The following is a 26,078-nucleotide window of genomic DNA, read 5'->3' as shown; positions in this document are numbered from 1 at the left end:
AATACGTCCCTGCTTGTGCATATTTCACTTTTAGTAATCCACTTAGTGAATATGTATTCCCAGGCTGAACTGGGAGGTAATGTAATGTAATATAATGTCAACACAGTCTGTTGTCATTGAGTCTGTCTTGGTGGGCTGCCACTAATCACTGCACACCACGAGTCTGCAAGCACGGCTAAGCAGAGAAAGGAATATGAACATCAAATTAAAAAAAAAAAAACATGCTCATTATGGCACAAGTTTGTCAGTATTGATTGTAACATCTTGTAACATCACATGCAGGTTTAGTCATTCAATTTTACGGGAACCATGGCCTGAAATCCACTTGCAACTGCACCTGCAGAACAGTTAAACCAGCCCACCATATACACAAAACTTTTGTGAGAGTGTTTGACCGAGCAAAAGTTTGCAACGACATGACATTGCACAGTATTAAGTCATCACTCCCATAAGAATTGAGTGCAACAATAGCGCCTAGGGCACAAAAACGGACTGGTAATACTAAGGCCTAACATTGCACCATCATTTATAGTCCTTCAGAAAGAACCCCGTTCTTTCATTCGAACACTTCTCACACTTAAATACGTCAGTTGAATAAAAAAAAAAAAAAAAACATCACAGAGGTTAGATCTTCCTAATTTTATTAACAATTTTGCGGATAAACCCCCTTGATGAAGTAGGCGAAATGATGCAATTTCCTGTCGCTAGTTGGCGTGACTAATGGGCTCCACAAACGGGAGAGGATGTTGCCGCTAGTCCATCCATTTTTAATGGAACAGGGCGATTATCTCGAGTCACTGTCCAGCCAAGCGACACGTGAAATTACATTTTGTGCTCGTGCACGTCATGGTGGACATTCTGGCTTACAACACGATTCCAGAAAGTTGAAAAAACTTTCAACTCTTTATCGCTTTCTTCCAGTCGAGGACCAATCAGCAAGAATTTCACTGACCGACCAATGAGCGGACAGGATGCTATTCAAGTGAACATGAAGCAAAAAATAATACTTGCCGTGTCAGATTTCCCGGAGCTATTTGAATTAGTTATAAAAGAATATAAAGATATAAACAAAAAGGCAGTGGCATGGAAACTTGTTGGTGCTAGAGTAAACACATCAGGTAAGTTTACACAAACATTCGATCCTCAATACAAGCAAGATCCAGTACTAGCAAGAGAACACGATCAACATCGGCTGCTTTTCCTTCTCTGAGCCACTTTGATACTCCCAAATTCCCTCCAAATTTGACAGCCACTCAAAACCATGGGAGACTGATAATTTGCTCTGGATGTGAGCGCGTCGCTCGCCGGTGTAGCTGGCCACAGCCGCTCATTGCCTCCTGTGTGCATGGTTTGCTCTGTGTTGGCAATAAGCTTCGCCAATCAGGGTCGTTTGTCGCCTCCCGTGTGTGGAGCCCATAAGAAAGAAAAGTGGCATACGCAGGGCTCCAGGCTACGACTAAATGGTGGCATTTTGCGACTAAGATGTTGATGTAAAAACTAGCCATCTCACTGTGGCAACTTGTATTGTTTCTATGCAAACTGCTAGACATTGAGGTCAAGATGCGTAATCACTTCAACAGAGTGATATACTACCAGCTATGATACATAGTTGATATCACAATGCGGCTCATAGAATTCCTCCTCGTGCACATTAATAACTGAGACAAGAAGACATGTTGCCAAGTCTTGCAAGAGAAACAAGCGACTAGCTCTGTGAAAACAAGCAAGGTTGTTTTGCATAATCACTTCAACGGAGACATACAGTAGTTGATAGCACGATGTGGATCGCAGAATTCCTTCTCGTGCACATTTGCAGCCGAGACACAGAAACATGCTGCCAGGACTTGCAAGAGAAACAAGTGAGTGGCTGTCTGAAAACTAGCCCAAAACAACCTGAAACTTGGGAAAAAAAACAGTCGCTTCGAATAGGCAAATTTGGCAACACTGGGCGAGATGCTTTGTTTTTATGTGACGTAACAGGTCAACCGGAAAGCCAAACATTTACCCGCACTGAAATAATCAGTACGCTAACCGGGGCGTGCACTAACCCAGGTTTCGCTACTGTACTAGAGGTACATAGAAATTCATGACATCGCTTGAAAGCGTTTTGGGAGGCACAGAGCGTACGGCCAATAATCAGAGTGAAGATAGTACATACAAACAGGGAATGGAGATGGAGACAGAAAATAAAACATAAAATGGAGACACCAAATTTCAGGAATCTGACTGATTTAAAGCTGCGCTGTGGCCTAGAGGTTAGCATGTTGGCCACACAGTCAGGAGATCTGGGTTCAAATCTCTGTTGGACATCTCAGTGTGAAATTTGTAAGTTCTCCCTGTATGTTATTTTCAGGATGTAATGATGCACCGATGCGTTGTGTTAGTCCCTACAAGGACATCTCAGTTTAAGTACAAATAACACTGTAGCATAAATATCATACACTATGTTCCAATTCCTTGATGATAGTGTGGCAATATGGACACAAGACACAATGACTGGACACACTACAATATTGGGCAACTTTGCCAGATGACTTTGAGCTCATGATCAGATTAGGAAGGCATCAGAGAAGGATTGGTTCTCCACATACATCTTATACGTACAGTCGACAGAACACGTTGATGACAATTTGAGTTAGAGCCAAATATTATTGGAACTTGTGTAAGTTGGAAGAAGACCCATGTGTTTCTCTTGACTATTTATGTGTAGGTATGTGTATGGCTTCGAACGGTAACTCAACAATATATGTAGGTGACAACTACAGGAGTACCTTGGTTAGTAGGGTTGTCTTTGACTAAGGATTTTCATAGTTTAATCTTATTCGTTTATTTTTACCGACTAATAGTCAAATGTTTTTGTTTTTGTTTTTTCAGAGCAGAGCTAATGGCGACCCCGACAAATAGACCTCATTTGCAACCTCAAAGAAACAGGCCAAACCACTCAGCTAAATCAATAAACATGGTATGTGTGCAACAAGAGTATGTTCATTTATTTAGTTACACAGAAGGCTAGACGAACAAAACCAAAACACGGAAGAGTGGACATAAATCAGGGACAACATGAACAACAACAACTTGCCAAAACTCTCAGTGAGCTATGGAGAGTGATATGTAAGAAGCTGCTGACGCAAGTTGCACTTCACTTTCTGGAGTCACGTTTAAAACTTTTGAAAATTCTACACTTTGGATCATTTTTGGTAGCCACTATGAGCCAATAAGTCAGTCGATGCTGACTAGGAAGACCTGGCCTTCAAAAGTAGCGCTCACCTCAGCTCCTTAGGATTGTGCCACTGAAGTGGGAGAGTTTGTTAATGCGTGGTAAGTGTAGGTCTTCTGTTAAACACACAGGTCATTTTCAATTATTTATTAACAAAAATAAGGCTGTTTTTCCTTCAAATAGGCTATATATATATATATAACAAAAACAAAGACATTCTTTGTAAAAATGTATGCTCAGCAGCAGCTGTGGGCACCCCCCATGTAGTCAGAATGGCACAATCAAATATCCTCTGAATCGAATAGTCGACTATTCTAGGTGTAGGTAGGTGTCGTTAACCTGTTCAAAAAGGTGTGATGCAAACCAAAACGTACTTTAACTGAATAAATGTTCTCCCCAAAGAAAAAATGCAAATCTAATTAACCTCCTCTGGACACCCAAAATGTTAACACATAAACAGTTATAGTTTTACATGTGGAAAACAATTTGAAATGCTTATGAATACATATAAATGATGAATGAAATGGCTGAATGAACATTTAACGTGACTTTTACCTTGATGGAAGACCTTTCTTGAGTTAGCAACGAACGACACTGAAGATGTCATAGAAGGGCGATGGAGATGGGGTACAATGACTTGCGGTTCCAGTTTACATGCTAACACGTTGCTAACAAGGACATTATGCGATAACATTACTGTGTTATTAATAACATGACAAGACACCTAAACTGAAAAGTACGCTAACCGTGCACTAACCCAGGTTTCACTACTGTACTAAAGGTACATAGAAATTCATGACATCACTTGAAAAGGAATTATATGATGTCTACCGCTCCTGCCATTGAACCTTACTTCCTGAAAACTAAACAATGTCTGTTTCATCTCACCTGTTTTTCACTGTCTGTCTTTTGAATCCTTTCTAGGTTCACAGACACATTTATCTGATTTATCTGACTGCTTTATTTAATCCATTTGGATCAGGGCGCCAACCATAAATACTTCATAAGGACACAAGTTCAAAGGGGAATCCAGTGTAGGCAGACTTAGATGTCTGCATTCTTTTATATTCATGTTCTGAACTGAAACATGTGCTATTATTCCATGAATATGGATTGAGGTCGCCCCCCAATGTTTGCATGTAGACTCACGTATCAACAGACCACACATATAAACCTCCTGAATACATTTGAGACCCATATGCATGCGTACAAACACAGGATATGTAGAACTCGCAAGTAGATGCGCCTGATAGGCCAGAACAAGAACAAGAAGTACAATTTTTATGAGCTGAGACTTGGACTGCAGACATCTGGCCCTGAGAATGATCATTATTTTTTCTCCCCACTGTTTCTGCTTTGTCATTGTTTAATCTTGTATAGTGCACATTCCTCAGACATCATGCAAGATAATTAAACAATAAAACTCTGACATATTCCTGTGGTTGTGTGTTTCAAGTTCACAACATTATATGATCATTCCTTAATTTAATAATGGCGACTGACGTGTGAGTGGTTGCAAAGTAGAGATTAATGACTACATGTGTTACAAGTGTGTAAGTGAGAAACGCTTGCTTTTATAATTGCCTCACTGAATGGTCGTTTCCTGCCTAAAGAGGCTGCAGGAGCATGAGGAGGTAAAGTGTGCTTGATGAGGTATGGTGTAATCTGGTTAGCGGTAATGTAATACCACCTAATCTGATGTGATATAATCCAAATGGAATGCCGCACTCCGACTGCTAATGATGCAGCACTTGGTGAGTGTGTGTCAGCTTAATCAAGTGGGTGTACTTGCTCAGGAGGAAGTAATTTAAAGCATGAAATAGAGAAGGATGCGCTCACCCTGTTGATTATTGGCTGATTGGGCTTGTTGTACGGACGTTTACATTTAGATACAAAAACTATACAGGCTAGGATGGGCTCCATTTACTCGTGATCCTGATCATGAATAAGCAAAACAATAGTCAAAGTCAAAGTCTTGTCTAGGACAACCATTTCTATTTGTAATTTCTTATTCATTGTAACTCACGGGCTCGAATCTCCGTTGGGCATCTCTGTGTGGAGTGCATGTTCTCCCTGTGCGTGCGTTGGTTTTCTCCCACATTCCAAAAACATGCATGTTAAGGCCCTGTCACACCTTGACGATTTAGCCAGCGCATGCCCGACGTGATCATTGTGATGGCATACGTTGAACTGTCGACGTTTTTTTCAATTTGGGGCGTATACATAGCATATTCATAACGAGTTCGACGTATAGATGACGTATTAGTAACTTATATAGAACGTTTCTATAACTTATAGACAACTTATACCAACGAATGCGTAGCGTGTTGCCGGCGTTCACAACTTATGTCCAACGCCAGTCTAACTTAAACAGACCGCGTGGCAGCGTATGGCCGACGATGACGTGCCGTAGCCTATAAAAAGGCTGCCACTTGATGACTCAAATCATAAACTCGCTAGACATCGCAGTGTCAACATCACCATCATGCCGAATAAAATTTCAAAGACCGCTGCCAAGAAGTATCAGGGCAGTGATGGAGGGATCCATCACCACCCACAGCCTCCCCCTCCCATTCTCACTCTGATGGAGATGACGCAGGTTCTAACGCCTCTCAGGCATCGTCAATGGTATTGGAAGCTGCTTCCCCAGTTGTCTCCATCTCCTCTCAGCCAGTTCTTGCCAAGAAGAGATCCATGAAGACACAGTTTTGTCTCAAGGTGTGTTGACGTATTACGACTTGTGCGTAACTTACAAATAATGTGTGTGAACGGCCGTCAACGTTCGCATAACTTATTGCCCGCGTATGCGGGACGTATGAATCATACGTTGAAATACATCGAAAGGTTTTGTGCATGCACAACATTTTTGGATGACTTGGACGTACTACGACGTACTACGCGTGCTTCCGCGTGCTCTTAACTTATACAAAACTTACCCATAACTTTTTCGACGTACGCCAGCGTATTGGCCAAATTTTTCATACGTTGGCGTACGCTGGCTAAATCGTCAAGGTGTGACAGGGCCTTTAGGTTAATTGGCGACTCTAAATTGTCCATAGCTATGAATGTGAGTGTTCGTGTGTGTGTGATTGTCTATATGTGCCCTGCAATTGGCTGGCGACCTTTCCAGGGTGTACCGCGCCTCTCGCCCAGTCAGCTGGGATAGGCTCCAGCATACCCGCGACCCCTGTGAGGATAAGCGGCATAGAAGATGGATGGATGGACGGATTCACCTCTTAACCTGTTTCATTTGGTAAACTTTCCAATGCACATTGCACATAATATGTGCCAAAAAACACAATTTTGCTCATGTGTATGTGTTTTACAAATATGACAATTGCAGAGACAAGAGAAGACACATGCAATATGCACTATTCTGTATGTAAATACACTAGTTAATAGTAAGTTATATATTATTCACCAATAGATTGTAGCGACAACATAAGAGGGCAAAAATCTATCCATCCAGATCCACAAAAAAAAAACTTGCAAAGTGAAGGCAGACTGTGATTTAACATCTCACTGAATCAGGAAATAACTGCATCCGCTCCATTGATTCTATCATTCAAATTTAACAGCTTTCAGGGCTGGAAAAACCTTTCTTCAAAATCTCAGATTTTAAGAGCTGTATACAGCGGGGGTCAGGAACCTTTCTGGCTACGAGAGCCATGAAAACCCCATATTTTAAACTGTACAATATTTCTGTGAGAGCCATATAATATTTTTTAACACTGAATAAAAATAGATGCAGCAAGACCAATATTTTTAGAATATAGTCTCTGAATGTATTATTTTTAATAATGTTGTTATACTGAAGCTAACCAATAATAAATAAAATACTGGTGCCGCATGGTTTTGCACCGTACTCTGTATCTTTCTTTCTTTTCGCCATCTTGTTCGACAAAAGGATGTGCTTCGCGGGATTAACTAGCTGACTATTTGATTAAAGGAGGGAAGTTTATTTTTTGACCTCTCAATGACCCGGGTAGGCTACCGCATTATCAAATAATAACCGAGTTTTGGTGTCTGACCAAAAATATCAGAACAGCTGGAATTGGCTCTGGCAACTCGCACTGCGGTAGAAAATGGATGGATGGATTAAAACGAATGAAAATATTTAATATTTTGAACATTATTTTTAACACTGCGATTTATGTAATGTTTCACTTGAAAATGTCAGCGAAAAAAGAAAAACAATTATGTTAAGAAACGTCTGATAGCCAGATACACTCAAAAGAGCATACACTAATCCCTCGGCTATACAAGTGAATTGTGGTGAAGTAGGGTTCCTTATAATTCAAATGTTTTTGTGGAGAGCATAGAAAACCTGTTTACAACCTTCTAAATGTGTTTTTTAACATTTGAGCCCTCTAGACATGAACTAACACCCCTATAGTCACCTTTACACTCTTATTACCCAATATAGTAGACATAAGAGTGAATAAGCCATTTAAGACAAAAATACGACTCGTGCTCGTGTGTGTTGCTATAAATGTGTTCCCCAGGGGAGCTGAGTGGCGGGTGGACAGGAAGTGACATTGGGGATTCAGAGCTGAGCATTAGCTTGGCGTAGGTTACTGCAGCGACAGTCACCCATGTTTTTATTAATTATTTTTGTGCCTGTAAACTGCAATAAGAGCCTGCCTCTGGTGATCGAGTCTCACCTAACATTACAGTAACAGTTACAAATGTAGAAGACTACATATTATTCAATGCGTCTTCTGAATACCTTATAGTTGTATCTCAGTTCATGCTTAATTTAGTATATTTTTTAGTAACAAAAAAAAGTAACATTTGATTTTGATGTATGCATATTTTTGGACTAATAATAGGCCATATTTAACAACATAACAGCATCATGGAGAGATAGATACTGTAATTTCTGGTGCATTGACCACTACTTTTTTCTCACGCTTTGAACCTTGCAGCTTGTACAGTGCTGTGGCAAATTTATGTATGTATGTATGTATTGTACTTTATTAATCCCACAGCAGGGAAATTCACTTGTTACAGCAGCAAGCAAGATACGCAAGTAAAGAATACATATTGACTACAACATGGTTCAGGTGGTGCAGGTGTTGTAGAGCCTGACAGCGGTCGGTATGAAGGACCTGCGGAACCTCTCCTTCTTACACCGTGGGTGTAACAGTCTGCTGCCGAAGGAGCTGCTAAGGGAACCCACAGTGTCATGTAGCGGGTGAGAGGTGTTGTCCATGATGGACGTCAGCTTAGCCAACATCCTTCTCTCCCCCACTTCCTCCACGGAGTCCAGAGGACCGTCCAGGGCAGAGCTCACTCTCCTGATCAGTCTATTGATCCTGCTCCTGTCCCTGTCCGTGCTGCCCCCTCTCCAGCAGCCCACAGCATAGAAGATGGCTGAGGCCACCACAGAGTCATAGAAGGTCCGTAAGAGAGTCCTGCACACACCAAAGGACCTCAGTCTCCTCAGCAGGTGGAGACGACTCTGGCCCTTCTTGTAGAGGGCGTGGGTGTTGACGGACCAGTCCAGTTTGTTGTTAAGGTGAACACCCAGGAATTTGTAGCTGTCTACCAACTCTATGTCCGCTCCCTGGATGGTTCCCTTTATGGCTAAAAGAGCTACAGTTCCCAGGATGCTTAGAGTGCAGCTTCAGGAAGTAGAGAAGTGAACGATCACATTTTTAAGTCTTATGCAGCAATCGTGGTGGTGATCTGACACATCTTAAGTAAGTTTAATCAAGTCTATAATTACTACACCTTCCGTTTGAATGGCTTAGACCACCAACTGTACATTATCACCAACGGGTTTCGAACGGGACTACTGCGTGATGAAGACGATAGCTCAAGCAAATGGCTAATTTGCCTTGAGACAAAGTGACAACAAGAGGGACGACAAAAGGGAGAGAGACTGACAAGGTGTGTGACAAAAGAATTATGAGGCTGTTCAATTGTGATGCTGAAGAAGACAACTTCAGTGGTTTTATTTCCGAGGAGGAGAATGAGGACGGGAATGAATGACTTTTCTGGTAGGCTAACTGTTTAACTAGCCATTTACACGCACTGTTTAATTAGCCGTGTTATAAGCACTGTTTGCAAAAAAAACATTTATTTAATCAAAAGTAAAAAAAATCTTTCTGTGTAACAGCTTTCTGTGTACTAAATATGACATGACATGTCTATGGCATAGACACCTGCGGCTTATAGACAGGTGCAGCCTACATATGTACAAATATTTTTTTCTCTCTAAATTTAGTGGGTGTAGCTTACATACCGGTGCACTCTATCGTCTGGAAATTATGATAAATCTTTCTTAAGCCCCAACAGGGGAAATTCACATTTGTAGAGTCAAAACTTGCTTTTTTGTAAGCCCTGGTTTTCATATGATGGTTTTTGTCAAAATTTTCCCTAAAATGTTGTCTCAGTTTTCATACACCGATTTGTTTTTTATTTAATAAAATATTGCACTTAAACTAGTCTGTTTGCCTTGTACTGCGATTGGCTGGCGACCAGTCCAGGGTGTACCCCGCCTGTCGCCCGAAGTCAGCTGGGATAGGCTCCAGCATGCCCCCGCGACCCTAATGAGGATGAAGCGGTATAGAAAATGGATGGATGGATGGATGTTTGCCTTGTACTGTATCGTTCCACAAAGACAACAATAAGTATAAATCAACAATATAAGTTCCATCCATTCATCGTTTCTAATTATTTCACATTGTCTTCTCCATGTAAAACTATGCTATGCTGTGGTCCTCCCGTGCCTTAAAGTACCTCAACATCAGATGATACAGCAAATGATGCTGATGATGAAAGAAAGTTGGGCTGAATATAAAAGGAAGAAGACTGGTAGTTTTTGAGGAAGTTTCTTAGGCTAAGTGATAGAGAGAGTGACCTTCCCAAATAAATAGACCGTGGGGTTGTGTCACATAGTTGGCATACGCACAATCAGTCCATCATCTGCACCATAAATGGTAATGTGCCTCAACAACATGGAGATAAAGCAGACACCCTCTCCTAACTTGTCCAAGCCGTCCGCTTCCACTCTTCATCCCATAATCTCTCCTCTATACCTTCACCTCCAAGTCCTTACACTCTGTCATCCCTATCCAACACTCTATTTAATCATCCTTTCGCCCCCACCCCGGCTACAGATACACTCCCCATCTTGCATTTTAAATTCTCTGTACTTGCCTTGTCTGCTGCCCTCGTACTTAGTGCATGTGTGTGTCACTTGTTTTTTTATGAGTGTGTGTTTATGAGAAAGGCATCAGACTAGGGGGGCTCTGTTATGTGTCATCGCTGCTGTTGATCCATACACTGATGGTCCACAGTGTAACAACACAACTGTGCTTGAAGGACACGGGGAATGTCCAGCATCTCTATCCATTACGGTCCATACAATCAAGAAGCTACTTTATATTTCAGAGATCAGTTTGCAAATGGACATAACTCACAAGTGGGCGTCTAGTCATTTTATTGTGTGGACATAAATATGCTTACAGACTCACACAGCGGGTACCATGTATTCATATTCAAGATTCAAGATTCAAGATTCAAGAGAGTTTTATTGTCATGTGCATGGTAAAACAGCAGTTATACCATGCAATGAAAATCTTATTCTGTTCATTCTCCCAAGAAAAGAAAGAAAACAAATGAAAGAATAAGAACATAAGAAACATAAACACATAAACATATATACCAATAAATTAAGCAACAACAACAGACGAGACATTAATACAAGTAAATAATACAAATAAATAAATAAATAAAGTGCTATGAGTGTGTGCGTGTGTTGCGTGCGGCGTGTGCGAGTGCTTCGTTGAGGAGCCTGATGGCCTGTGGGTAAAAACTGTTTGCCAGCCTTGTGGTCCTGGACTTCAAACTCCTGTAGCGTCTGCCTGACGGTAGGAGTGTGAATAGTGAGTGTTGTGGATGTGTGCTGTCCTTGATGAGGTTGTGTGTTCTTCGTAGGACTCTAGATTTATAAATGTCTTGCAGTGTGGGGAGGGCTGCCCCAACAATGTTCTGTGAGGTCTTGATCACCCGCTGGAGTGCCTTCCTATCACGTGTTGTACAGTTACCGTACCAAACAGTGATGGAGGCGGTAAGGACACTTTCGATACTCAGGATTGTGGTGGACATGCCAAATTTCCTCAGTCTTCTCAGGAAGTACAGTCTCCTTTGGGACTTCTTCAGAATTTGTTGGGTGTTGTGAGACCAGGTGAGGTCCTCGCTGATGTGTGTGCCAAGGAACTTGAAGGTTTTCACCCTCTCCACCTCAGTCTCATCAATAAACAGGGGTCTATGCGGCTCCTTTTCCCTTGTTCTTGGGTCGATGATCATCTCTTTAGTCTTATCTGTATTGAGAAGGAGATTGTTATCACGACACCAAGCTATGAGGTCCGCCACCTCTCTTCTGTATGATGTTTCAACACCACCAGTGATCAGTCCGATGACTGTAGTGTCATCTGCAAATTTAATGATGCTGGTGTTGTTCTGGGAGGCCACGCAATCGTAGGTGAAGAGCGTGTAGAGGAGTGGACTCAGCACACACCCCTGTGGGGTCCCAGTGCTCACAATTCTTGAGCTGGATGTGCGGTTGTGGACTCTGACTGACTGGGGCCTGCCTGTGAGAAAGTTAAACACCCAGTTACAGAGGGAGGGAGACAGGCCAAGTGTGAGGAGCTTATCTGTGAGTTTGTGGGGGCTGACTGTATTGAATGCAGAGCTATAGTCTATAAATAGCATTCTGACGTATGTGTCCTGGCCCTGTAGGTGAGAAAGGGCTGTGTGGATGGCAGTGTTGACTGCATCATCCGTGGACCGGTTCTGGCGATATGCAAACTGTAGAGGGTCCACGGTTGCCGCCGGGATGCTCTTTTTGATGTGGGTCATGACTAATCTTTCAAAGCACTTCATAACAATAGGAGTGAGTGCTATAGGGCGATAGTCATTCAAGCAGGTCACGTTGCTCTTCTTGGGTACGGGCACTATGGTGGTGGACTTAAAGCAGGTCGGTACAGATGCTTGTGCAAGCGACAGGTTAAATATGTCAGCAAGCACATCAGCTAGCTCTGATGAGCAAACCCGAAGTGCACGTCCTGAGATGTTGTCTGGCCCTGCTGCTTTTCGTGGGTTTGTTTTGTTTAGAACCCTGCGCACATCAGCTGATGTCACCATGAGAGGTGAGTCCTGTGTGCTCCCCAGGTTCAGCCACCCTCTCTGCTCATCAGGAGTTTGGGTATCAAAGCGGGCATAGAACTCATTCAACTCATCAGGAAGTGTGGTTTGGCTGGACGTGGCTACGCTACTCTGCTGTCGATAGTCTGTGATGTGCTGGAGCCCCGCCCACATGCGCCGAGGGTCTGAGGTGGAATAGTAGCCCTCCAGCTTCTGTCTGTACTGCCTCTTGGCCTCCCGTATGGACCTCCTCAGGTCATATCTGGCCTTTTTGTAGTCATCAGCGGTGCCCATGACAAATGCAGTCGAACGAGCACGTAGCTTAGCCCTTACATCACAGTTCATCCACTGTTTTTGGTTAGGGTATTTTCTGTAATACTTGGTGGTGGTAACAGTCTCTATGCATGTGCTAATGTAGCCAGTAACAGCAGAAGCATATTCATCCAAATCAACAGTACAATCTTCCCTCCCCGCTGCAGTTTTAAACACATCCCAGTTTGTGCAGCCAAAGCAGTCCTGAAGTACTTGATCAGTTTCTTCATTCCATACTTTAACTGCTGTACGTACAGGGGGAGCTTTTTTAAGAAGTTGTCTGTATGTTGGATAAAGGAATATAGAGATGTGGTCAGCCTTTCCAAAGTGGGGTCTTGGAACAGCCTTCAAAGCACCTTTCATGTTGCAGTAGACTTGGTCCAGGATGTTATTTTCCCTTGTGGGAAAGCTCACACAACTGCTATTTGCTACATGAATTACAAACACACATGACGATACTCTAAACATAATTGCTTGTATAGTCAGAGACAGTGCCTTCTATAGTGTTTGCATGCCAGATGGTTTGTTTCACAAATGGGTTTGCATAAATGCATGGAGCATAAATACATCTGTGGAAAAACATTTTGGAAGGAAGTCAGGGGCTTAAAAAAAGGACACTGAAGTACAAAATTGTACATACAGTATGTAAGGCCCTATGATTTCCGAGCTACCGTAATCGCGGAATAGGCGAATAAAAACAGAATCTACTGTTAAAACATGGAATTTGGCAGAAATTGACAGTCGTCCATCATTTATCGTGGTTAATTGGTTCCAGAGTCTACCGCGATAAGTGAATTTCTGCAAAGTAGTAATCTACTGTATATTAACAAAGTTATGGCATAGAAATCTTCAATCTTCTAAATATGTTGTTTAACATTATTACTGCCCTCACCTTTTCTCTTCTTCTTTATCCCCTCCTGCTCCGGTATGGCCATTCCAAAATAAACATCAAATACAGTCAAATAAAAACGATGTTATAGGATAAGAGTACCATAAATTCCAGTGTATAAGCCGCTACTTTTTTCTTATATCTTAAACCCTGCGGTGCGGCTAATTTATGACAACATTCTAATCTTGTGACATCTCCTTTACTTCAGAACTATTGCTAATTGTTTAAATACTGTGCTCACAACAAGCTTGTCAACCCATTGGAAGTCAGTGGAGGTCAGTATATATACACGAGTGTAACAACATAACAGTCTGACTCACGGTGTCATCTTTCACAGAACACTTTACTAACAGCACTAAATTCATCACACAGCAACTTAATACTCAAAAGGTGTATATACAAATATACCAACATGTCCCAGTATGGGTTTAATTTTTTTTTATTTTTTTTATAAGTTTTCCCATAAGACATTGCGTCTGAGCAACACATTTCTCTGGGGCCCTGCAAAGACGTCAGCTTCCCTCTGGACTTTGTGCTCCAGGTACTCTGGTTCCCTCTGGTGGACAGAAGCAGCATTTCAGCGCAATTTTCTATGCTTTCTATGCTCCTTCAATTAAATGGTTTTCTCAAACAAAATGCATTATGGGAAGACTTTAAAATGTTGGGTTTTTTTTTTATTTTAAACTCGGATTGATACATGTATCTATATTTCTGAGGTTTAACGTTTGAGTGTTAGTTGCTGTGTGATGACTTTAATTCATGTCGTTTGTAAGATGAAACCATGAGTCAGACTGTTATATTGAGTAATGACCTCCTGCAATTTCCAGTGGGTTGACAAGCTTGTTGAAAGTTTTTTCATAACTCATGATTGGCTCCTGTCAAAAACAAAAGTTGACTGGTCCTCACGGACTCATGCGCGCCACAATATGCCATGGGCACGTGCAGCAGGTGCATTTTAGACACTGCAATTTACGGTATCTTACACTTTTCCCTGACAGAGCAAATCTGTTCAGCATCTACACCAACAATTCTATTTGCACCATTGACTGGACAGGGACCGCACAGTGGCCTGGTGGTTAGCACGTTGGCCACACAGTCAGGAGATCGGGAACACCTGGGTTTGAATCTCCGCTTGGGCATCTCTGTGTGGAGCTTGCATGTTCTCCCTGTGCATGCGTGCAAAAACATGCATGTTAGGTTAATTGCCGACTCTAAATTGTCCATAGGTATGAGTGTCCATATGTGCCCTGCGAATTGGCCCCACCATACCCCCGCTACCCAAGTGATGATAAGCGGCATAGAAGATGGATTGATGGCTGAACAGGACAAGGGGGAAAAAAAACAAAAAACAACAAGAAATAATTAGAGCCCTCTTAACATGAAATTTGAACCCATGCAGTCACCTTTATATTTGTATTACCCAATATAGTAGACATAATCAGAGTGAATAAGACATATTAGACATCAACAAGATAACAGACTCACACGTGAGCAGTTCCTTTTTTTTTTGGACAGCATACCTCCTGCGGTGACTATTGTCTCATCAATGTACTGTAATGGCAGTTTTAAAAGCCTTTACACTTGTATTACCCAATATAGTCGACATAATAACAGTAAATAAGCCATTTAAGACACAAATACAACTTCTGTTCACGTGTGTCACAGTTAACGTGTTCCCTAGCGGACTTTAGTGGCGGGCGGACAAAGGTGTAGAGGAGAGGAAGTGATGTTGGAGGTTCAGAGTTGAGATTTAGTTTGTCGAGGGTTATGGCCCCAACAGTAGCCCGTGTTATTATTATGATTATTATGTTATTATTTTTATTGTGCCTGTTGTGAGATTAAACTTGCAATAAATGCCTTTTCTGGTGATCACATCTGGCTTTAGTCTCACCGACACCTAGTGGCCAATGTACAATACTATATTAAGAATTAGAATGCTTCTTCTGCCTTGTACATGTATTTTAGTTCATTTAGTTAGTGCATTTAGCCATATTTATGCTTGAAAATGCTTAATTTAAGCCAAGAATAAGTAGAATTTGCTTAAATATACATTTTTAAAAAACTGCTGTATACCGTACAACCAGAAAACAGTCATCATTCATCAATTACTTTGTGAAAAACCACGATAAAGTGAGGGAGCGATGTTTGAACCGCAATGTAGCGAGGGACGACGTCATCGTGAGCAGAAACAACGTTTGTGTTGGGAAGTATTTCCCCGGCGGACAGCTCAATCGTGGTGGAATGTCATCACACACACTAACGCGACCCCTCCCGCATGGCTGTGTGTGTGTGACTCAGGCTGTATGAGTGTGTTTACACCGTGTTTTTTTTAACCGCTTGATAATGCAAAGGAGCATTTTACGATGCCCGCTGACGCTGTGCAAGTTCTGAGTGAAATAAGGACAGGAGGCACGTTTGTTCTTGCACCCAGCTCGTCTTAACTGTCAAGACACATTCTCAACACACACGACACACTTTCGGCCTTCAAAATAAGAGTGCTGCTCGCAACATCCTGTCTACTTTTGTAAACAAAATAAGGGTGTCATGAATAAAGCAATTGGAATTGCATACGTCCTCCTTAACCACAAGCACAGGCATTACAGTTTGTTTGTAAGTGTAAAAGGTAAAAAACTGAATTTTGAAAAATTTAAACTGAATTGAATTTGGAGAAAAATGAAATGTAATTTGGGAAAAAAAAATAAAGCAGATTTCATAGGGCCTTAACTATGTTTTTTTTTATTTTACTAGTACTGTTTTATCAGGCACATCCTATACATCATGGACCATTCAGAACGACAACAAATAGTAAACACGTGCTACTACTGTCAACTCTTAATCAATAAAACATGCTCTTTGCATTTTTAAAATCACTAATGTCTGGTATTGAAGCATCTACAACAATTGCTCTCTCTCTTGGTTGATACCATCTGTCCATTAATGGCTGCAACTATACTACAAACAGTGAGTGATTACAGTAGCGGATACTGCATGGTTTGAATTGTACTGAACAACATTTCCAGTCTGCATTTCATTATTAAACTTCCGATTTTGGCATTATTGTTTAATAATGGCTGGCTCAGTACACATGCACCGTTCTAGTACTGGTGTGACATCACGCTGCGCTGGCAGGCTTTACTTTCCATCCGCACCCCATGCTATGCAAGGATTAACAAGGGATTTCTGTACAACCCCTACAGTACATAACATGACACCTTGCCTCATCATAAGCCATTACATAGCTGATATTTACTTTATAAAGCCATGCATATTTCAAAATAAACCTTGTATTAAAATGACATAAGAGTCATGTTTGGATTGGAAATCATACATTTCTTGCTGATGCAGGAACTGTTATACAAGCTTTTTTGGATTTGACTAAAGCCACTGATAGGTTGACACAGAACCACATGCAACAACCCCCAAAATAAACTTTCATTAAAAAAGTATTACAGTACGATACAGTCATCCCTCGTTATATTGCGGTACAAATATCGCACACTCACTATGTCGCGGTTTTCCAAAAAATAATGAATTAATCAAATTAGCACTGTTTCGTGGTTCACTATGGCCTATTATTTGTTAGAAAATATTGAAAGACAAGTTATGTGTAGTATTCTGGTCATTAGGCATCGCTCATGTTATGAGACATGACGTTAAATTACATTTTCATTACACATTTCAGACTGCATGGAGGCTGGCTACTGAGCCAGCAGAGCCGAGCCGGCATGCCATTGACGGACACGCCGTGGCTGAGATCAAATGAACAAAATGTTCTCCTCTCATTCCGTGTGGAAGTGGTGAGTTTTTTGCTTATCTGTCCTTGTTCCTCACTCCATTTGAAACATAATAAGTTTAGAATAAGTAAATTGGAGAGATTAACTAGTTAGCTCGCTAGCTTGCTATGCAGGTTTTCTGTGCTCTAACTACGAAAATCTGGAACCAATTAACCGCGATAAGCAAACGACAACTGTATAATCACGATGCTTTGTCATGTTCTGATACACTTTGTGAAGATATATTTAATGCACTTCATGTTCTGTTTGAAATATGATCAGTAATTATTGGATTTCTTACCTAATCAACCATAAGGCTGCTGAAATGTTTAAAAGAATCCATCTATTTGTTGCTTACAAGCCTTTTTGTCAGTGTCAATATTGACTATAAAGCAGTTCTTTAGAAAGCCAACAGCCAAGCCAATCTGTAAGTAACAGGAACTGCTCAGCCAAAAAGAGCATTTTTCCCCCAACATGCAGTATTGATGGATTATTTAAAGGATAAATTAAAACAGATATACTGCAGACACACATACAAGAGATCTACCTTTGAAGTAAATTGACAAGTCTTTTCAGTTTGACACACTCCTCTTCCGAATATCCTGCACAAATCCTCATTAATGAGCACATTACAAATGATTACTAGCAGCAAACATATTGAACGGCCTTGACGAAGAGGTTGCACTCCAAGTCACATTCAATCAGTTATACTTCACATTGTAAGTGCAGTAAAGATGCTTAATTTCTTCATCAATTGCACTTCAGGGGGTTTCTGGAAGGGTAATCTGTGTGTGTTGGTTGGCAGCTACAATTGTAAGAGTTCAAATATACAAGCCTCGGATTCACAAAAAGCAAGTGTTCTTGACTGTGCATAAACATGTTCTTGTTCTGTACCTTGACGTGACATTAATGAACGGCATCCCAATGATGTCAATCATTTGAAAGATGTTCACAAAGAACATCTTGCCCATTCAGACTCTAAAACCTGTAGCTCATCGTATAGTCAGGCTCGAAAAGATAAGGTTCCGGATCCTCATTTGTCCAAAATGAGTCGTCGGCGGCGGTGGCTCTCACGAAGTCTGCCGTGATTAGAAAATATCTTTCCTATTCCGCTGTTGTTGTTGGTAGTGTTAGTTGCCATGGTCTCTGTGAAATTAATGCGCCCAGGAAAGAAGTTCCGGTAACGCTTAAAATGACCAAAATACGGCAAAATACTGTAAGTATTACATGTTATCATGAATGTACCTCTTACTGCATGGTCACAGAATGTATATAAAACAAAAAACGTTGTTGGAGGTTTTTTATAAGGCTTTACAGTCTAAATAGGTGTGTCCCATTATTGTGCATTGTTAGCTGCCTCATGATAGTTGTTTTTCTCTCTACTCTCTGTAGAGCTCACAGAAAAGGGAAAGACGTGTGCTCATGTTTCACATAAAGATTGTGGGTGATGGGCAAACTTCCCAAAAAAACTCCAGTTTTCCTTTAGCAAGGAGTGTTTATTATTTTCGATGGGAAAATACTTTGAAATCTGATAAATCTGACATCAACTTGCTGTTGGACCAAATAGGCAAAGTACACATTTTAGCACACAGCAAGAGTTGGATTAGCACAGCATAAAAATGAACTGAACAGTAAAGTTAGCAATGAAGCAGGTGCTAACATACGAGAGGGTTCCTGGATGGCTGGCTACCAAAATCGCAAGCCACTAACGTAGTTAATTCGGGGTTTTCATAGTAATGGGGGCGAAACTATTCTTCTTACTATACGAGCCAGTGTACCAAATGATTTTAAAGGCATTATTTTAACGAACAATTAGTCATCTGTTGATTTCAGCTGTGAAGCATTAATCATGACACAGCAATGTATTTCCTAGGCTTCACCAAGCAGTACTGTAATTCCATAGGAACACACCAAAGCAACACCCGAATAGTAGACTTGGCTGGATGATACTTGGATAGAAAACAAAACAAAGCTTTTTTTCCATGTGGAGTGAATTACGTTTAAAAAAAAACCAACAAAAAAACACTAGATCTGTGATCCCTGCTTCTACTGAATGTCAATTGACTCACAATCAATTATCTGTCTCCTGCTAAAGTCTGTTTGGAAACCAAAGAGATCCACTTTAACACAACTGAAAAAAACACTTTGGAAGAGTGGGGTGAAAGAAATCCCGAAGCATGGTAGACTGAATAACAACAGTGGAGACAATAAGAACTGAAAAGGGAGGAAAAGCAAAAGAAGAAAGTAGAAACAAGAAGGTAAAAAAAAAAAAATGGAAGGTGGAGCGGAGAAAGCTTTAAAACTTCCTGTGGCTGTGCTAAAGATGATGCCATCTGGATTTGTTTATAAGCACTGGGTCAGAGACCCAAAGTAACCCGTAAAAACCAGAGCACATTGGAATCTCATTCTCCCACAAATAATAATTGTGTTGTTTAACTTCCTACCAACCATATGTATCAAAGAAAGTCTGACAATGAATTTGGCAAGCTTCATCTTCCGTTAAGCATCGGTGATTGCTATTGTCAATCTGACCTTCTCTCCCCTGATTCTTAGAGCAGACTTACACTGGACCCTTGGCATCATTACCCCTCAATCCCTTGTCCACTGCTGCACTGCACTCAAACTGCTCTGCAACCATCAACTATAATCCAACGCTGCATTATTACTGCATTACATTGTGCTGCTGTGTTTATTTTTATAGTACAAGGCGGCGGTTACCATTAATAACTGGCTGAATGGATTACCATATTTTCCGGACTATAAGATGCCCTGGAGTGTAAGTCACATCAGTCCAAAATTGTGTCATGAAGAGAAAAAAGAAACATATAAGCTGCTGTGGACTACAAGTCACATATATTTGGAAATTCATTTTACAAAATTCAAGACCAAGAACAGACATTTACTCTGGAAAGGCAAGTTATTCAACTACACAATCGCACACAGAACAAGAGCCGGAATAGGTGTTTGATATGTGAATGTAACACATTAACAGTTATTCAGCTTCACAACAGCATAAAGAACACACCTGGGTGGTTGAATAGTCTAAATGAAAATAGCAAGCCAGCGAGTCCAACAAGAAAGTTCACGGTCAGCAAGTTCACCAAAATCCCGATCTCATTCCACATCACTGAATGGGAGGGGCAGCATATAGTTGTCACAAGCCTAGAGCGCCCTCTTCTGACTGTCAACGGTAATGTTCACTCCTTGCTTCATGACAGTCAGTATTAACATTTAAAGACATGTTAAATTATATATATATATATATATGTATTATATGTATGTGATTAGGCATGTGCCGGTTCCCGGTTTCAAGATATACCACAGTATGAAAAAATTGGGATTTCAAAACGGCTAAAATTGTCTGTCATACTATTCCCGCAGTATTAGAGAAAGTGGAGGTCCAGCGCGGCCACTACGTGGGAATACTTTGTCACGTTCTATTATTCCTCGTTGGAACTGGGCTTCGGTGTGTTGAAAGCACAGGCCTGTGCTGTGTTGACAGCACATTTTAGAGCTGTAATTGTAATACTGTGAAACCGTGATATTTTTGGCAAAGGTTATCATACCATGAGAATCTCATCCCGGACCATTTCCCAATTTCTATATATAAGTTGCACCTGACTATAAGTCGAAAGAATGAAATGAAAAAAAGTGTGACTCCGAATCCATAATGTGGACATAATGGCCATATCGAGTGTGTTACTAGGGGGGAACGTCTTTCTAAAAGATACAGAGTAAAATATTCATAGTATGTCAATTGTTGGGCCTTCCCCCACTTCTTTCTCTCATCTCCTCATACAGACTCATTCCCCCATTTTCTCTCCCACATGGCTGCAATTATGCTGGTGTAAATAAACAAGTCCAGAGAGAGACATCACGAATTCCAGTTGGGCTCGTGGGAGCAGTGCAGCTTACACAATCACATAGAAAGACACAAACATACACAGCAAATCTTTAACTTAAACTCATCAGTCACTGCAAGCTCTGGCTAGACACTTGTCGTCTTCTCATATTTTACTTTCCTGGAAGGTGCAACAAAAAATGCTGCGAAATGCAAAAGCCGCATTGAACAAAACCGTATGTTGTCACACTCACCTGCTCATGGTACTCGATCCCCATGCTCAGCGTATTGATAAGGATGGCAATCATGATCCCTCTTCCGAAGTACTTGCTATCCACGATCTTCCTGAACGTGTCGCACACCAGCCTCCAAAAGTGCACAACCTTTCCAGCTGTTTTACCCAGCCTGAAGGGCTTCTTCCGTGGCTGCCGGCTATCTCGCCTGTCCCTGCGACGCATGTCCTGGCTGAACTCATAAACACCCTCGCTGTCAGAGTCTCCAGGTGTGTCGTTGCCCTCTGTGCCGCCCTCAGACTCGTTGGCCAGGGCCTTTGCACAGTAAGGGCAACTCTCCGGGTCCAGTGCCAACACCGCTGTGTCCATGGCGCTGCTCATGGTGCTGAGGTCACGGGCCGACAGCTGGGAGGAAGGCTGGGCTGCAGCTGAGTGAGAGAGTGGAGTAAATGACTGTGATTGTGATAAATAGCATGCATGAAGTGTTTAATATAAAATGTCAAAACAAATAAAAGAATCTATTGTGAAGAACATTATTTTTGGATGCTTGCGTGTGGGTTAGAGCTGGTTTGTTCGACAGTGACGGGCGATGCGTGAGCATCGTCCCCGCAGACTGTGCTGCGGCCTGGATGGCCGGCAGCCAGTGTTTCCACCGTCTGTATAACCTGAGCAGATCTGGCCTGACTTTTGCTGAGCACACTGCCTTTTAGAACTTGGCCAGAAGCAGAAGAAGTTGGTTGCCAGCTAGAACATGAAGCATTAACATTCGACTGTAATTACAATGTTTTCTCTCTCCCTCACGAAAAAAAAAAAAAAAAAAAAATTGGATAGCATTCTAGTTTGAGACTTAATCACAACATATTTCTATCTGATTCTAATAGGTGATCGCATGAAAAGGACCGTAATTTGTTTTGCTTCAGCTGACAAAAACACTGAATGAATAAATCACTCTTGTAATTCTCATACTTCATTATATTGTCCAACGGTTATCTCCGCCAAGCTGGAAAACATGCATGCGAGAGGTATTGTTTTGATTGTTGTTGGGTTGTTTGCGGTATTACACAAAAACTGACAACCATTTCCATGAAACTTTGTGGAACTATGGCACACGATGAGCAAGAAAATTTAATTTTGGTGCGCATACGGTACTCTTTTTGCCTTTTCAGTTACGACAGAACCATTACCCCTACCCCACAATGCATCCATCTATCCAATTAACCAGAAGTAGCTTGCTAACAAACACTGACAGGCAAAACAAACCCCAAAATATATTGGTCTCTTTAGTGATAGAAATTAATTTTCAGTTTATATTTTTATGTATAGTTAGTTTGCATTAGTAGTTAGCTGGCTGTTAGCAGCATAGAGCTTACTGTCTTTTGCGCTTCACAGTAGATCCTGACTAAATTTTAAGACCAGTGGGAAAATTGCAAACATTTATATTTTGCACTGTTGGATCTTCAGGAAGGTTTAAGTAGAACTTCAAAATGCAAAAAGGAGAAATAGGAGTGAGACAAAAACATTTTTGAGTAAGCAATTTATTGCAAACAAGCATTAAATTGAAATGGGCTGTTCAACAGCTGATCAAAAGTTTAACACCATAGCTAAAAAAAACCCGTAAAACCCCCCTAAAATAGAAATTACATTTTCAAAAGCGGACTCAGCAATGAGTAGCTACGCCATTCATGGTCATCACCTTGAAAATTGGCTTGGGCATGCTTGATGCCAGTGTTTCCAGGAGGCTAGTGGGAATGTTGCTCCAGGTACCATATTTTCACGTCCATAAGGCACACTTAAAAGTCTTAAATTTGGTCCAAAATGGGCGGGGCGCCTTATAATGCGAAGTGTCGTATGTGCGTACCGAGTTCCAAAATCTGTAAGTGTTGCTGTGTGACTTTTATGAGCGCTCCGCTCGACTCACTGGGAGCGTCTCCTGCCGACACGCTGCTTATATAGAGGAAAGGAAAGGTGGACATGACTGAGGATGCTAAAGGAAAGGTGGACATGACTGAGGACGCTAAAGGCACGCCCCAGTAGTTATATAAGTATATTTTTATGAAACAGCGCCATCTATCCATCCGGGCAAGGACTACCGTGGCGCAGCAACATCCAGTGGATTACAAGGAAAGCTGGCCATCTTCTGCTCCTACTGCAGTAAAAACATTGCAGACAAACACCTCCAGCCCAACTACATCACCAACATGGACGACGTGCCGCTCACTTTCCACATCCTGGTGAACCACACTGTAGAGGAGACCAGCACGGTAGCGATACACACAACGGGGCACGAGAAGTTGGCTTTCACTGTTGTGCTTGGTTGCCATGATAATGTACAGAAACTGCTACCTGTGGCGATTTTTAAGAGGAAGATGCTGCCTAAAGAAAAGTTTCCAGCCGGACCAATCAAAGGGGCTGGAAAGACGAGGAGAAAATGGCTGAGTGGCTGAGTGACGTGTACGGAAAGAGACCGGATGTTTTTTTCACACGCGTCACTAGTGCAGTAAATGAACTTGGAGCTTAACATCATTCCGGGAGGCTTGACGAATGAACTCCAACCGCTGGACACACGGTGTAAACACGGCGTTTAAAGTGAAGTAGATGACAGCTAGTGAACACAGCTTCACTAACACTGGGAGGCAGCGCCGCGCGAGTTTCGCCACAATTTGTGAATGGATGTAAACACGGCGTTTAAAAGTGAATTTGCGAGCGGCGTGGGAGCGATGAATGACAGCTAGCGAACACAGCTTCACTAATGGATTGTAGATGCTTGGGCTAACGTGTCTGATGCGCTGTTGTTCGAGCGTTCACAAAAGCCAGCATCATTTCTGAACGAGACTGACTCTGATAATGACGACAGGTAACCTGGCGTGTTTGATGGAGAACTTGCCCCGCTGTTCATTTGGGATACAAAAGATAAGGACTTTGATGGATTTGTGGATGAGGATTGATCAAAAATAACGTGAGTACATTGTTAAATACTTCAATAAAGTACAACCGAACTCAGTTTTGCTCTCACTGGCTATTTAAAAACATACAATAGCATGCATGCTAGCGTATTGTAGCTTTGCTGGGAGCACTTCCTGTTCCCCAGCGTGCTTTGCGGTAGTGTTTTGGTGCAACTGCTCTTAAAGTTACATGTTTGAGCTACATAGTTGTTAGTTATTGTTCTGCAAAAATAGCGGGAGTGTCTTGTCTGTTTTTGAGTTGCTGTGTGACGTTTTTAGCTGTGCACCATGACTGAAACTGTTGTGTTGAGTGATGACCATCCTGATTTCAAGTAGGTTTGATAAACTTAATGAGAGTTCTGCTCTTAATCTATCTAAAGAAATAAAGCATTGTCGCTTCCTCACTGACTTCTGAGCAACACGGTATGTTTTAGCGTGCATATCTGCGCCCAATAATACGGTGCGCCTTGTGTATGTGTTAAATACAAAAATAGCATCTGTAACTGAGACTGCGCCTTTTAATACGGTGCGCTTTATGGTCGTGAAAATACGGTAGTAAAGATGGCTACATGTAGGGCAACCACTGTCTGGAACTAAAACTTCCCTTGCCATCCATCCCCAAATGTTCTCCATTGTATTTAGAGCACAGGAAAATGCAGGATGGTCGAAAAGAGTGAGGTTATTCTTCTGGACGAAGTCCTTTATAAGGCGGGCATTGTGAACTGCAGCATTGTCCTGTTGAAAAAGACAATACCACACAGACGAGGGCCTTCAGTCATGAGGGATGCCCATAGCAACATCTCTACATAGTCATCTGCCGTTTGACGCCCTTGCACAACCTGAAGCTCCATTGTTCCATTGAAGGAAAAAGCAGATCATCATAGCGCCCCCTCCACTGCGCCGTGTGGAAAACATCTCAGGTGCGATCTTCTTGTCATGCCAGTAACGTTGGAAGCACATCAGGACCGTCATGGTTACATTTTTTTCTCATCAGAATAAAACTTTCCTCCACATTCCAATGTCCCATGTTTGGTGCTCTCATGCGAATTCCAAACAGGCTATTTTGTGGCTTTGAAGCAGACTCAATAATTTTTTTGTTCTTAAAACCCTTCTTTCACCGATACTGTCTGATGGTTATTGGACTGCACTCGGCACCGGTAACAACTTTCATTTGGCCCGAGATTCATCCTGTGTCTTGATGGACAGCCAATCGAATCCTCCGGCTCAGGGCTGGTGTTTTTTTTGGGGGGGGAGGGGTTGTGTACCACTTGACTGTTTTCTTCCATTACTTTCAGGATCTTTTAGGAAGTTTAACATTACTGTCTTACTGTGTCCAACCTCAGCAGCAAGCAGCACATAAAATGACTTTGAATCCACACATTTGCCAAGATTTCAGTTTTTTTAAAGGCTATGGTTTTAAACTTTTTGATCAGCTGTGCAGTTTAATGCTTGTTTGCAATAAATTGCTTACTCAAAAATGCTTTTGTCTCACTCCCAATTTCTTCCTTTTGTGTTTGTAAGCTGGATTTACAGCCTCCTTAAGATCTACCAGTGCATAATGTAAATTCCTGTAATTTTTCAACTGGTCTTAAAATTCTGATCTGCCATTTTGATTTGCCATCTAAGGTCTTGTTCTTGTCAGACTGCACATCGTTGATTGCCGAAAACCACCACTATCTGCAATACGGTTGAACAAAGAGACAGAACGTAGGCAA

General features: G+C 41.6%; 1 protein-coding gene across 14 annotated transcripts in view; it reads right to left on the bottom strand.

Moving 5' to 3' along the window:
- The window catches only part of cacna1g (calcium channel, voltage-dependent, T type, alpha 1G subunit), a 291,002-nt gene that overhangs the window by 99,115 nt on the left and 165,809 nt on the right, over positions 1 to 26,078 (bottom strand). For all 14 annotated transcript variants that reach the window (XM_054766574.1, XM_054766569.1, XM_054766571.1 and 11 more), the window contains exon 10: positions 21,443 to 21,849. In XM_054766574.1, coding sequence (XP_054622549.1) covers positions 21,443 to 21,849 — 407 coding nt within the window. The remainder of the gene's footprint in view (positions 1 to 21,442; positions 21,850 to 26,078) is intronic.

This window comes from Dunckerocampus dactyliophorus, chromosome 2 (genome assembly GCF_027744805.1).
Source record: "Dunckerocampus dactyliophorus isolate RoL2022-P2 chromosome 2, RoL_Ddac_1.1, whole genome shotgun sequence".
Taxonomy (NCBI): Eukaryota; Metazoa; Chordata; class Actinopteri; order Syngnathiformes; family Syngnathidae; genus Dunckerocampus; species Dunckerocampus dactyliophorus.
This window is presented reverse-complemented; position numbering and strand designations above follow the sequence as displayed.